This window comes from Podarcis bocagei, assembly GCF_964188305.1.
Source record: "Podarcis bocagei genome assembly, chromosome: 10".
Lineage (NCBI taxonomy): Eukaryota > Metazoa > Chordata > Lepidosauria > Squamata > Lacertidae > Podarcis > Podarcis bocagei.
Genome location: NC_138135.1, coordinates 52,284,276 through 52,298,812, shown reverse-complemented (window position 1 = coordinate 52,298,812; position 14,537 = coordinate 52,284,276). Strand labels below are relative to the sequence as shown.

At 38.2% G+C, this 14,537-nt stretch overlaps 1 protein-coding gene across 1 annotated transcript; it reads right to left on the bottom strand.

The window, feature by feature from the left end:
• Positions 1-206: 206 nt before the first annotated feature.
• SLC38A2 (solute carrier family 38 member 2) lies at positions 207-14,527 on the bottom strand. Its single transcript, XM_081211698.1, has 15 exons — positions 14,393-14,527; positions 13,917-13,998; positions 13,656-13,771; positions 10,057-10,130; positions 9,852-9,944; positions 9,581-9,662; positions 8,252-8,334; positions 7,629-7,687; positions 7,303-7,473; positions 6,361-6,440; positions 6,158-6,258; positions 5,390-5,514; positions 4,284-4,428; positions 4,067-4,164; positions 207-3,550 (listed from the first exon to the last, which is right to left on the bottom strand). The coding sequence occupies exons 1-15, from the start codon at positions 14,509-14,511 to the stop codon at positions 3,452-3,454; spliced, it is 1,527 nt and encodes a 508-aa protein (XP_081067824.1). The 5' UTR covers positions 14,512-14,527; the 3' UTR covers positions 207-3,451.
• Positions 14,528-14,537: the final 10 nt, after the last annotated feature.

Below are 14,537 nucleotides of genomic sequence, written 5' to 3'. Positions count from 1 at the left end.
AGCCATGAATCATAACGAAAGCTTATATACATAAACACAAACTCCCAAAACTACATTATATACAATAATACTTACAATATATACACACACAGTTTATATACAGAGGCTACCCATAAATACTGAAAAATAGGTTTTAACTTCAACAGGTTATTGTTCTATAAATAACATGTTACATTTTATGAATGAAATAACATGGAAGACAGTAATTTAAAAATTAGGTGACAAACAGTGGTTTAATTTAATACTGAAACTGTGACCTGCGATGAAAGCTCTAAAGAGACAGGTTTACAACAGACACTAGAAATCAATATAGCCTAGTGGTACACAGCAAGGTCAGGCAGGAGACCTCTTTAGTTACTGAATGACACTAAACTGCATGATTCACAGTGTACTGTTGAGGTATCTCTGATCCAGCAATGACTCCTTTGAAATGCAACAGTTAGTACAGTCATGTAATTTCTGTTACTTTTGCCACTCTTCCAGCTGTTGAGATGAACCAATGAACTTAGCTTCTTGGTTACAAACGCTCTTCAGTGTGTTCAGAAAAAATGGTCATTTGTTCCCTGTACCATTCTGATATCTTGACGGTACTTGGGAATCCTAGTATTTTTTACAAGAACCACATGAATGGTTAAATTGAAAGAGCTGCCATTTTAACATGAGAGGCTCATCTTACCAGCTTTCAGAAGTATGCAAAATATGAAAGCCAAGTACCACTAGACTAGTCTAATTTGCAGGGAAAGAGAGATGTCATTTTCATTACACCATGCACAGATGTATAATGGATTACACTGAAGCCAGTGGTGGTTCTCAGATATAAACCAAGCCATTGCTTTGAAAGTGATTGATTTTTGAAAACTCAAAGATGGTCTCTGTTTGGGTGTTTTAAGTACAGACCAAAGCAAAGTTTCACATATGGGTGTGGCTGTTGGTTACCTGGTTTCTCTGAGAGCAAAAGAGATTATCGGGACTGTTATTCAAGTACAGTTCGTGTTGCCCTGCCCAGGACAATGGCTTGAGTTCAAAATGTCAAGCCATTCGTAACTTGTAAAGGAAAGAAAAGTAGACACTTTTCAGTAAGGCAGGTTTCTCTTGATACGGACCTCCATGGAATCAAGATTGCAGCCTTAGGGGATGGCAGTTGCCATGCAGAAATACAAAACAAAAGGGTTTGCATTGCCAGATTGTAAAAATCTGGGACAGAGTGGTAGTAATCTGCCAACTATTTAAAAATGGACCTAAACTTTTTTTCAAAGAAAAAGAAAAAAAGCCAGTGTTCTTTAGCTAATTGCATGCCACGATTTGATTCTTATAACTCAACTACTGCTTGAAATCAGCTAAATTAGATTTCTAAACTATTATGCCAAATGAACATAGCGGAAAGCCATCTAATGAGGACTTCACTGTTAAAACTCTGCCTGTCTTTATTCTTTCAGACTGTCCTTTCCAGCAGCATCTGTGTCTGTTAAGTGGTGCTGAATGTGCTCTTATGAAAGTACAACATCTCTTCAGCCGGGGATGGAAATAATGCAGGGAACATGCATAGTAACTAAACAGTGTATGATCCTTACCTATGCAGGTGTAGTACCAACACACAGATTTATCACCATGGAGTGTTAATAAGAGCACAGTTATTCTCCCCACTAAGCAAAAGTGCTGCCCAGCAATATACTTGCAGGGAAAGATGGGAAACGGAAAGTCTGTACAGATGTGAATTTAGGGGGGCACGACTGGTTTGGTTGCAGTGCGTACCATGTTCTTCTTATATACCCTGACCTAATTTAGAGGGGCTGGACGGGATATGGTAAGTAAATGGAAGAATTTCCAATTCCTGTAATATCCCCAGTATGCCAAATGCACACAGAGGAAGGGCTCTTTAATGCTCTATGGTGATCTCTTTGCAAACAGGGAAGGATCAAGCACTCAGTGACCACGGAATTACCACCTCCTTTTCAAAGCAAACTACTTAAGGCTCAAACAGCACATGCCTATATCAGAAAAATATGAGATGACAGTCTAGTCCCATCAAGGTCTTAATAATAATAATAGTAATTTTAAAAGACTGCTGTACAAAATCCGTTGCATTAGGAATCCCAGTTGCCTTATGAAGAGAGCTTTTGCCTTATACACCAAATCCTGGCGTACTATATGCAATTAGGAATATCACATTGTCAGAGAGGAACAAAAACATAAAATAATTTAAAATCCAACAATGGATAAAACTGGTTATTGAAAAACATCGTACAGTGTGTGAATACTGTTATACTGCTAGTAAACGATAGTAGGACCTCATTTTTACTTGTTTCAAAAAACAAAACAAAAACAAAAGCTAAAATGTGTAAAATTGTCGCTGGATCATGTGAACTCCACATTAATGGCAAATGACCCAACATGATTTGGTTGGTACCTGCAACTGAATAATAATAGCCCATTTGTTTAATATAATTGCACTATTGAGTACCTCAAGAAGAAAAATGCTTAGGATTGTACTTTTAGTAATTTGCCAAATACTGCTCCTATGCATCCCTCATTAATTTCAAGGGTCTTGTTTGGTTGTAGCACTAATTGGATTGGTTGCTACGTTTGCTACATATAAATTGTTTTAATACATCATCCATTCTAATGGTATGAAATCTTTTTTAAAACATGACAATTTGAGTAAATAGCTACTTAAAAGAGTGTGGTGGTTTATGTTGGTTGGATTAGAAATATTGCCATGGGGTTGTCTTAACATATTTGTTTGGTTTTAGGTTAGAATAACTAAGTTATGTGTAGAAATCATTAAACAGTTTTGAGTCTTTCAAATTAACCAACCTTTCACATAATAGGTTTCAAAAATAATTTCATATGGCCAAAAATATACTTTTAAGGATATGCCTCTATAGGCAGACAAAACATGTTGAATTTAGAACTCTGCTTAAACAGTTTTACGGATTTTCTTTTTACCCTTATTTGGATCATCAACTTACAAAACATTTTCTTAAAGTCAAAATAGTGCTTTTGAGGTCCATAAAATTTTTGGTACAAAAATAATAGTGTTTTTCTCATTCACTTTCAATGGTTAGCTTACCCTCCTGATGTAAACTAACTTATTTCTCACATCAATTGTTTCCATTAGGCACATTCAAGTAAAACAATAAAATATCCAAGTAACAATGACAAAAGCCAAACATGGCTTGATAAAATTTTACAGAGAGAGCTGTCCATTCTCTGGAATGGAATAAATAGTCACTTCCCTCAGCCAAAGATTCAGGTGGTTTGATGTTAGTATCAATTCCCATAGTGCAGAATAGTATCTTTTTAAAAAAAAAGTTCACCTATTCTCCATTCAGAAGAACCAGCATCAAAGAATCTGCATTTCGAAAGGAAGCAGAATTGCAAACGTGGGTAAGAAGTTCTGTTTTTTTTTTCAGTAGATGGTTTTGTAAGCACTGGAGTCCAAAGCAGATAGCTAATGGCCATTAGAAGCAGCATTGCTGGTCCAATCCAGAATGATCAAGGTCATACTTCCAGTCATCACAAATATGCCACTGATCAGGAAAAGAAGAGCCTACAAAGACATTATATAAAAAATATTGAAGGATTTTGATAGAAACAAATAGAACTTGATAAAGGAAAGGGCCAATTATGCACACATAAGGGAACTTGTATACACAGCTGGGGCTCACGTTCTTCTCTCCAGTGCTGCATTTCCCAAAACCAAGACGACAAAACTTTAAACACATCTTGCCTTCTCTGCTGTGGGAGATGTAGCTGTGAAAACTTATCAAGGAACTCGGGCTTATTGTACAGTTCCTTTACACACTGATGGTTATTCCCTTTGAATCCTATTTAAAATGTCTGCTGCTAGTTAAGAACTCAAGAACTCCCTTAGTCGTCTTATATTAGCTGTACATTTCCAGCAACCTAATTCTCCACAAATAAATAAGTGTTTCAATGTTGTTCTTTCATGACTAGCATGCTTGATAGTCACTCTGCTCATGCAGCCAAATAGCTCTTGGCGTTTTTCGACTCTACTGATCGAGCTGGACAAGCATGATAATAATGGGCACTTCTCTTTACTCACCCCAATCTTCTGAACAGATTTCATTGGTTCTTTCTTCACTAGCTTAATGTAGAAAGCAGATGGTAGTATAAAGATCAGCATGGCAGCAGCGGAGGCACCTGTGTTAATAAAAACGGTCAACATTTCTATTACAGTATTCTGATGATGATGATGATGATGATTTAAAAAAGCTTTAGAAAATGACAGCAAGAAAAACCAAGAACAACAGAACCCTTACCAATGAATCCAAATATATCTCGAATTGTGGGAACAAAGATCACAAGAATGTTGGTGAATACCAAAAGAGCCATTGTAATTGCAGTATGGCGCCACCAACTAAATTCTTTCCCTGAACACAACAACTGTGTGATGGAGCTGCGGATCTGTAAAATAAATGAAAGTTTATTAAAATCATTTTTTTAAAAAAAACAACACCTTAAAGGCACATTCCAAGTTCATTTTTCAAACTTTTGGAAATGTTTATAACATTGTAACAATGAGTGAGAGGGATAGCCTGTGGGAAAAATCCATTTTGAATTTTTGCTAGCCCTTATAGATAACCAACAGGACGCGGGTGGCGCCGTGGGTTAAACCACAGAGCCTGGAACTTGCCGATCAGAAGGTCGGCCGTTCGAATCCCCGCAACAGGGTGAGCTCCCGTTGCTCGGTCCCTGCTCCTGCCAACCTAGCAGTTCGAAAGCACGCTCTGGTTCTCCAGAAGCGGCTTAGTCATGCTGGCCACATGACCCGGAAGCTGTATGCCAGCTCCCTCGGCCAATAAAGCGAGATGAGCACCGCAACCCCAGAGTCGGTCATGATTGGACCTAATGGTCATGGGTCCCTTTACCTTTACCTATAGATAGCCAAAGGTTTCAGGTTGGATCCTAAGGTAAGTTTAAATTAAGAAAATTTGCAGAAGGAAAGTTCACAATTCCCTCCTCTTTCCATCTCAACTTGTTCAAGAGGGCCTTCCAATTTTTCGGAGAGGATTTGGCAGAAGATTGGTTGGGGGGATGGGGGGGTCACACAGATGGTTGCATAGGGAAAGATCGAGCAGGAAGCTTTCCTTCTGTGAACTTCCCAATGTTAACTTTCCTTGTGATTTAAGCCTTTACTTTTAGGCTGCTTCACTTTCAAAGTCTAAAATGCTTCAATTTAACAGCCATGGGAACAGATCTTGTTGCCTTTCACACTCAGCAAAAACTGATGCAGAAAGGTGAAATAGCAGAAAATGGATGATTTATTTATTTAAAAAATCACAACTGGAAATTAGCAGACAAGTTCTAAATCAGCTTGATTTCCAAATTACTGTTGAAGCTGGGGGGGGGGACTTAAGTCACTTACTGGGAAAATCACAACTGGCACAGTAAGTGTCACTGCCATCAGGACTGCCAGACGAACAATAAGGAGAAGAACATCAGCTCCCAGGACTTCAGCGTAAGTATGAAGCAACTCTGGCTCAACATTTCCTGCAAAGAAAATTGTGTTTTAATAGAATGTTAATTACTGTAGATGTCTAAAATATATATATATAACAGGAAAATCCCTGTGTTCTGTTTAAATGCATATCAAATTGATTCTCAAATGGAGTTTTCCAATTATGCTTCTAAACCCTACTTGTTCTACTGATTTACATGTATTGGTTCTCATATAAAACCAGAGAGCTATGTTTTGCCATCAATCACATTTCTAAGACCATTCACTCCCCTTGCAACATAATCCTAAGCATCTCTACTTAGAAGCAAGCCCTCCTGAACCTAATGATACTTGCTTCTTATTAGCAGTGCATTTCAAACTGCGCGTCTGCACTCCTTTGAATAAATTACTCAGAAATGATATTCAAATAAGTTCACTGGACTTTAGAGAACAAGTTTCTCATGGCTCTCATCTGAGATTACATTCATAGCCGTAAGATGCAAAGAGCACACATGCACTTACAACGCTTTTAAAGTCCCACTGGTTTCAGTCGGAAAAGCAGCACATTCCTAGACCTCTCCCACCAAAATTAACGTTAAGGGTGGTTTATTTTGGTTGGTTTGTGTCTGGTCAAAATGTGCACAGAACGTTTAGGTACAAAAAAAAGGAAACAGAAACAGAAGAGAAGTTGCTCACCATAAAATGTCAGGTAGCCGAAGACAGCAGCCAGAAGATACATGAGGAACATGGCAAAAAATGAAACATTGGAGACTTTCATCATTCTTCTGCGGCTTCGCCTGTTTCAAAGGAACAAAATGTATTATCGATTCTGAAATTATGTGCTTCCATTCCTGCTTCTATAAAATATCTGGCGTGTAACATGCGCAAGTCTTACTTACCCTTTCAGTTCCTCATAAATAGGAAGAACAGCAGGATGGCAGACGAAGGAAAATGTTAAGATTGGTACAGCGTAGACAGTCTGAAAAGCGCAAAAATAAAAATGCACTTATGAATATTTCTGTAATATTAACTTGTAGGTATATTTCTTCATTAGCTAAGGCTGCAGTGCTAGTAAGCACACTCCAGGTATTTTGGGTTAAAATTCCTACCCCTGACAGTTGTCTATACCAGCTAGATCTTATGGAAGTTATAGTCCACAGTAGAGGGGTGGCATCAGACTGGGGAAGGATTCACGAGGGAGCTAGCTTCGTTTTTTAAAAAAGGGATTTACACCTAAATCAACATGCGCAAGTTTGCACAGAAAGGCTGTAATCCTAACCTCCAGTCCAGACAGCTAAAGGGCGATACAATTGGGTGGGCATCCCTACCAATTGGCCTCTGCCTGCATTCACAATAGCCGGGGTAAAGCCCCAAACAAATTATTCTTGGATTGGAGCAGGACCAGTCATGCATCTTACAAGACTATGCACACTTTCCTGGAGGTAAGCGCCATTGAGTGTGGTGGGGGCCTTTCAACAGCTTCAGAACCCACAATGCATCTATATAGGCAATAGGCCAGATAGCCGTTTTGCACGACAAAAATTCAAAACACAGGCATTTGCTAAATAGGGATCGGATTGTTCAGATTGTTAAAAGCCAGCAGTGTACTTAAGTTATTGGCAGCCTTGTGCCCAAGACAAAAATGTTCTCCAGCTTACAGTCATACCCTGTTTAACATAAGGACATTTCAAGAAGCACTGAACCTTACTCCAAGTACACAGTGCTCTTGTAAGAGAAAAAGGATTTTTCACCAGTCAATGAGGCTTTAAAATAGTCACAATTAAATTTCTAATTAGTGTAGCTGATTATTTTCTCCCACCCCCTCTTTTATTAATATTTACCTGTGAATTGAAGATGAAATATTTTGGTGTGCATTGGTCATCACTGGTTATATTAACTTCTGATACATGGAAAGGTGCAGTGGTTGACAGATGTTCTAGGGTGGTATTCAGAGTTGCATTAATCAAGTCACTTTCCAGTCCACATGGAATTTGAAATTTCTTGCAAATGACCTAACAGAGAATGACAAAGAGTACTGCCTGTTACTTTCAGGGGATACATTTGTTCTATAAAATGATGACTGGACATAATCAGAAGTCACTAGCAATCTCGCTTGAATTAAATATCCTAAGCACTTAAATGTATGCATAGAAAATGTTGCACTTACGACAATAAGGAAGAAGACCATGCACAACAAGGAAAATCCACTGGTGTAACCCAGATAACCTGTAACACAAAAATGCTTTAAGTTAGTCCTTGTAACACATTTGGGAGATGGCACATTCAGTAGCATGGTCTGCACAACTCAAAAGTGAGTTTCCAAGAGAACAGATTTGCAGGAATTGATGTTGTTAATACATTGATTCAATATCACTGAACAACTAGAAAGCGCACACCTTTGTTTTAGCCATTATCTGGGATTTCCTATCCATTCTATTATCCCAAATCAACACATCCAATAAGAACACTATTAGATTTAATGTGGTGGTCCCATCCTGCTCTTTCATACTTTCTTAGCCCCCCCCAACTTTAATAAAACTTACAACCAGGCAAATGGATATAAAATTGATGCTCAAGTATACTGGCTTCATATTGGCATATATCTGTATTTCATCAACTAGGAGGGCTTAGGAAACTGCTGTGACAACTTAGCTCTCCATGCATAGTAAAACCGAGCAGAATGTAGAAGTGGCTTCCATATTACAGGTACCATGTTAATCACAAAGAGGATTGCCATTATTTCCCAATTTGTTCACCCTAGTTTCATCTATATCTCTAGTGCCTACTTACCTAAATTTTTCAACAGTGACAAAGGAAGAATGAGCCACAAGGATACCAATATAACCAAATAATCACCGTTGAGGTACCATTCTCTGTAAGAAAAGAAATACATCTTTGTTGAAAAACTGTGTGGTCATCACATCTATAATTTAAAAATATTATATTGTTATCACAGTGCAATAGAGAAACACAGGACAGCAATACTGGTTCAGAGTACCTAATGCAAGTGAGTTCCCATTAATGGCTACGTTTCTGTCTTTTGGGAGTACTTTTCTACAGCTGTCAATAGGAAAGACCCTCTCGTGCACAAGTGATTGTGCTATGCTGGGTCACAGCAACTACATTGGATTAAGTACCACAGATATCAATGAGACTGAGCTCCAGTTAACACCTTCAGAAGGCCTGGCAGCCTAAACCAAAATATGCTTACTCAGAAGCAAGTCTGAGTCCAATGGGAGTTTACTTCCTAAGTGGTATGGCACAGGACTCGGGGGGGGGGCGGATATAGGAGGCCTTACACACACTTTAATGGGATGAAGTTGTACTTGCATGCACATGGGTATTCAAAACATGCCAAGGAAGAGCACTGCTATGCCCAGTGGAAAGCCCTCTTTATGTGGGCAGAGAAACCACATGGGAAAGGGTTATTTCCAAAGAAATTAATAATTATTATTTTTATAGCTATTCAAAAATACAATGAGCATAGTTCAGAGAAAGCTACATGAATCTAAGCACCATTGAGTTGGATGTGGCTTAGCAGTCTGATTGCAGTCTAAGGAATACAATGAGGTTTAGGTATTGCAAACTTTCAATGGGTCGCAAGCATTGTCTCCACTAAAATATGGGGGAATCTCATACTCTAATCATGGTATTAGAATTCCTGTAGAAACACAACTCATGCCCCTGAATGCTTGAGCCCAAATATTTACTTCTGATTCAAGAGTAACATCACTGCAGTGATTAAGATGGGATGATACAATATTTTGTATGAAGGCAGTGTTAAAAAACTGCCATACACATGCTGGCTTCTAAGAACATGTTGGAATTACAGCTTGATTACATTTTCAGAACAAAGAAGTAATTGGACTGGCCATTCAGTGAACACTGATCCTGTTTACATGTCCTGCTATTTTGTCAAACAACAAGGCTTTTTTCTAACCCCTTTCCTATAGGCCGTATCATATGTCAAACAGACCACTCAATAAGTAGGTCAGTATAACTGGAGCTCAACCATGATCTCTTCTTACACGTTTCAACGGAAGACATCAGATAAAATTTCTACAATGCCTATTTCTGTTCCTGCCAACATTTTCTCTGCTGAGCAGTTCGAAGACTTACCCTGTGCTCTCTTTGACGTTCAAAAATGCCTTGATGACGATTGGTAACTCATATTTCACAATGTAGAGGTAGCTGGACATAGCTGCAGGTGAATGATATTGTACATCAATGCATATAGAGAGCATGGCACATAAGAGCCACAGAAACATGTTTCTTGGTGTCGCTTTTAGGTTGCTAATGGAAACATGTTGTGTGACAAGCTCATCTCATCAGAACAAAGAAGAAAACTGTTATAAAGTGTAAAAAGGGACGTTTATCTGAAAAACCTCACCTCCAATGTTCTGCATGGTAATAGATCCAGATGCTGCCAGTTTCCCAGCCATGCCAAAGGCCTTCATTCCCAGTTGTTCATATAGCAGAGACCCTACAGCAACAAGAAACAGAGCAGTTGCTAGAGTGTCATTTACAGTTACATGTTTTTAATGTATAAAGTGTAGGGAGGTGAATTTCTTAGTCACAAGTAGATGTTAACATACCTCCTTCATTGGCAGTCTTCAAGAGGAGATGAACGGAGTATAAAGAAAATATTGACACGAAGAACAGAAGAATTCTTTAAAAAAACACACATAAACAAACAACTTTTACTTTGGCTGAAATAAGCATCTAAACTGCAACAGGAAAAGGTAACAAAATCAGGCTCAGTTCTGCCAAAGTGATGCACTTCCCAGTGATTTCAGCCGGGAAGATGTAAGTACACACTTGACTTTTTAACTGAGACCAGTTTCATTTACAAGTGATAAAATGATAACTGGTTTTAAAGGCGGTCGTATAATTCCTGAAGAAAATATTGAAATAATTCTAAAAATAAATGTAATAAGAACAGCGGTGCTCTTTATTGTGGAGGTTATAAGAAACCATCCCAACAAGGATTACATATGATCCCATTGACATGCCTCTAAAGGTGGACTACCTGCCTTTAAGCTAGTTCAGACTCACGCTGGGTTAACCAAAAGCCCTTTCTATGCAAAGATTTCTCCACTTCTGAGATATTGAAAGGGGAAGCAAAATGTTACTTCCCTTTCTTTTCTGTTCATTTTAGTACATACAAAAATAAATGGAGCTCATGACTCTTAAGTTTAGACAATCAAAAATGGTTATAGTTTTGGGTTTTTTAATCAGAATATTAAACACCGGCATCTCCTGCGGTGGAGCTATAATGATAAAATGCCAGCATCTCAATCCAATACTCATGTTGATTTACGGGAATGCCCAATCTGAGCATCGATACAAGCAATGCACATAGTTCAGTTATTTGAATTGAACTTCCTTTCATAAAATGGATGCAATCCAGCACATGCTTAAATCCCAGTGATCTAAGGAGTAGCACTCCGCTGAACTAAATAGACAAACTGATTACAGACTGCCCCCATTTAGACTTGGCTTCATGGCTATGTTAACGTGAATGCCCATTGTTGCAGAGTCATTTACAGAAGACAAATAAATTCTACCAATAAGAATCTCATCATTATAATCAACAAAAATACAGCTATCTAGATAAAAATCAAGGTAAACTACATAGGAGATGTTTGAAAATTCAAGTGGAAGCTAATAGGCTTGCTTCTGGGATTGTATACTTGAATACCATTAAACATATACACAAAATCTATGCAAAAATATAGATCTGTTCTTCATCCAATGTGAAATCTACAAAGCAACTGCTCTATAGCAAAAAGGCATATTAGTGGGAACTTGTTCTTCCTTTTAAGATGCCACTGATAATTAAATTGTTCCAAAACAAAACTGAGCTATTTAAGACTTTAAACTAATAGCCCAATCAAAGGCAGATTTACTCAGAAGTTCCCCTGTGTTTAAGTGGAGTTGCTCACATGTAGATGTGCATAAAACTAGCAGCACAAGACTTAACATGCTTATTCGGAAGCAAGTCCAACACCCATGAAACCTACTCTGCACTTAGGACTCCGCCTTAAAGTACATTTCGGAGAAATTAAGTTTTCCATGGAAAATAAATAAAACTTAAAACTTTGTCTGATAAAACAACACACTGGATTCAGTATGCACACATACCGAAAGGACAGCTTTGTGTTGGTTACAATGCCATCAGCATAATGCATGCCAGTGGTACACACTGCAGGGCAAAATGTGATGCAAAGCCCATTTGAGTTCAATACGGGGAGATATATAAAATGAATCAACTGCCCTAGACCAAAATGTGCTTCCACTAAAGCTTGTTTTGGTGGCAACAGCAACATTACCAGCATACTGCATTTTGGGTCATCTCTAAATGACTGTCAGAGAGTCATTTTGAAGGACCAGAGAAGACAGAAACGTAAGTTGAAAGACTCTGAATATGCTTAAAGTTCTGCTTAGAAGTAAATAAGTTGAGCCACATAAAAAGGAGTTTAAAGATAACATTGCATCCACTTAAAAAAAACCATACAACATAAGGCACATTTACTGATTTCACGTTACAAAGTTCTCTGCCACTAGCTTTAACATAAGTATGCCCTATAGTGCAATCCTATCAAGTCCAATGGGACTTTACACACACACAAGTGTGCATAGGAAGGTGGCCTTAAAGTGCTTTTGAACCTCTCTCACTGTTGGGAGTGCCTGTGTGAGACAGAAATGCAACTTTAAATGTACTTGCATAGGATTCTTAAATTAATTTCTAATGATGGATGAATCCATCACAAAAATCCCCAAGATGTTTCACCTAGAAGTATTCTGTCTGAAGTGTATATTTAGCCCTGCGCCTATCATTTTTTACACATAGTTGTACACACTGGGACATAACTTTATAAATATTATTTTAAACCATTCCTCCTGGGATGGAGCAATTTCTTTGGTTCCTATTAAGGCTTCATATTGTAAAAATCAGAAAATTAGATCTCCGTATTTTTGCCCCACTAAGACAGACATAGGCAAACTCTGGCCCTCCAGATGTTTGGGACTACAATTCCCATGATCCCTGACCACTGGTCCTGTTAGCTAGGGATCATGGGAATTGTAGTCCCAAACATCTGGAGGGTCGGAGCTTGCCTATGCCTGCTCTAAGAGTTCCACTGTAATAGATGCTACTATGACCATCTCTCACTGGCTTTGCTTTTCCAAGGATACATGTTCTCAATATACACTGCCCTCTACAGGAAACATATACTGTACACAATATGCATGTATTAAATACAGGCAAGCGATCTCCTTGTTTTCCATGCCAGCGAGCACGTAGTTACAAACCTATTTGCCTAGAAAATTATTCTCCAATTTCTTAATCCTCAAGGACTATGAATATATACAATTTTTAACCTGAAAGGTATATTAGTGTGTATCCCAAGGCTGAGGCAAACAGTAATTTAAGGGGGAAAATTGACAAGAGAGTGTAGAGATGAAATTGACAAGCACTTTGTGCTGCTAGGAACAAAAATGTCTTGTGATCTTATATATGCAAGTCTAGCTATGGGCCAGGAATCAGGATGGATAAGTGAGGTTTCACATGAGCTGGAGAAGCATGCAGTGACATTTAAACTGGAGAAAGCATGCATTTATGAATGGCAGTAATGGGTAATAACCGAAACTGGAATACTTAAAAGCACTGGAAAACACTTAGTCCTTAATGCACTGGAAAATGCACATGTAATGTAATTTCTTCCTTAGAATGAATAAAAATATTTCTTTCCCCTTACAACTATTTTTGAAAGATGCTAAGGCAGGGTAGGACAGGTGAAATCCAGCAAAAAACTGAGTCCATTTATTTTAACAGGAGAGATTTAAACATGTGCTTAACTTCTCGGCTGAAATCATCAACTGAGGCTCTCAAGGATGCTTAATTTTAGCCTGATCTCCAGCATGGTTCACTGAGAAACAAGCTCCACAGAGCTTGTTTCCAAATGGGTAGGTGCTTAGGATCCATCCCTGGTCTCAGTGGGATTAAACTGGTTTATGTTCAGATAGTCTGGGAGTTCTAATGTGTGTTCATTCACTTGGCAACTGAGCCCAAGTTTCCTTTCCACGGTTACATTTTAGGCATAGTTACATTTTAAAATGGCAAATGGAAAATATTAGCATGCACAAACATCAACAACATAATGCTGCAATTCTGCTGCATTCAAATACTTACACAAAGAGAGCAATTCCAGTGTTTGCCATGGCATAAGAAAGCCCAAGGATGCCACTGCCCACAATAGCATTGCTCAGATTAAATACTGACATTCCAAAGGAAGTAGTACCTGGACGCTGTGAATAAGAGAAAAGTGTGGTGGAGGTGGTTAATAATTTGTTCAGAAACAATTATTTGCAAATGGTTTTAATTTGCAGGGGGGGGGGAGCCTAGTCTTCACTTATGTACTCAATGCTAAAAAGATAAGTGATGCATGCTTACATATTCAGTTTCATATTTCTTCTTCCCAGGATTGGATTCAAGTAAAAAGTTTTGGTTTTCTGGATCCATGTCTACATAATGGCTGTGAGAGGGGGAAAAGGAAAACAAAGCAACTTAAGTATTATCACTTTTTTAAAAAAAGCAACATAAAACAACATTGGGGTGGTTGTTTTTTTATTGTGTAATCCACCGATTTCAAATGGGCTTATTTTAAAATAAGATTTGGTCTGGGAAAGGTTCGGTTTTTACTGCTGTACGTACAAACAGATACTGGCTGCTGTACGTACAAACAGATACGACTTTTTAAAAAAAAATTGGGGGTGAAGGTTGAAATCCACTTCCGTCAAAATCAATCAGAGATTTGTCATTGATTCGAAGAGGAACTGGACTGTGTATGATTTATTATTATTATTATTATTATTATTATTATTATTATTATTATTATTATTAAAGCAATGCACATAAACATCTCTGACCTCTTCATAGCAGCTGGTTTGGTTGGGTAGGGGTAGTTGAAGTCATTACTGTTGGAACTGTAGCTGCTGCTGTCCTCATCAGGAGTAGTGTTGAGCTTGCCCATTTCAGCTTTGGTCATGATGAGATCCAGGATGCCTTTTTGGG

Excerpts from the sequence above, each read along its gene's own strand:
- SLC38A2 (XM_081211698.1), bottom strand. The coding sequence starts at position 14,511 with ATGACCAAAGCTGAAATGGGCAAGCTCAACACTACTCCTGATGAGGAC. Across the intron at positions 6,259-6,360 it reads ATTTATGAGGAACTGAAAGG|GCGAAGCCGCAGAAGAATGA; the intron begins GTAAGTAAGACT and ends CCTTTGAAACAG. Across the intron at positions 5,515-6,157 it reads CGGCTACCTGACATTTTATG|GAAATGTTGAGCCAGAGTTG; the intron begins GTGAGCAACTTC and ends TTTTCTTTGCAG.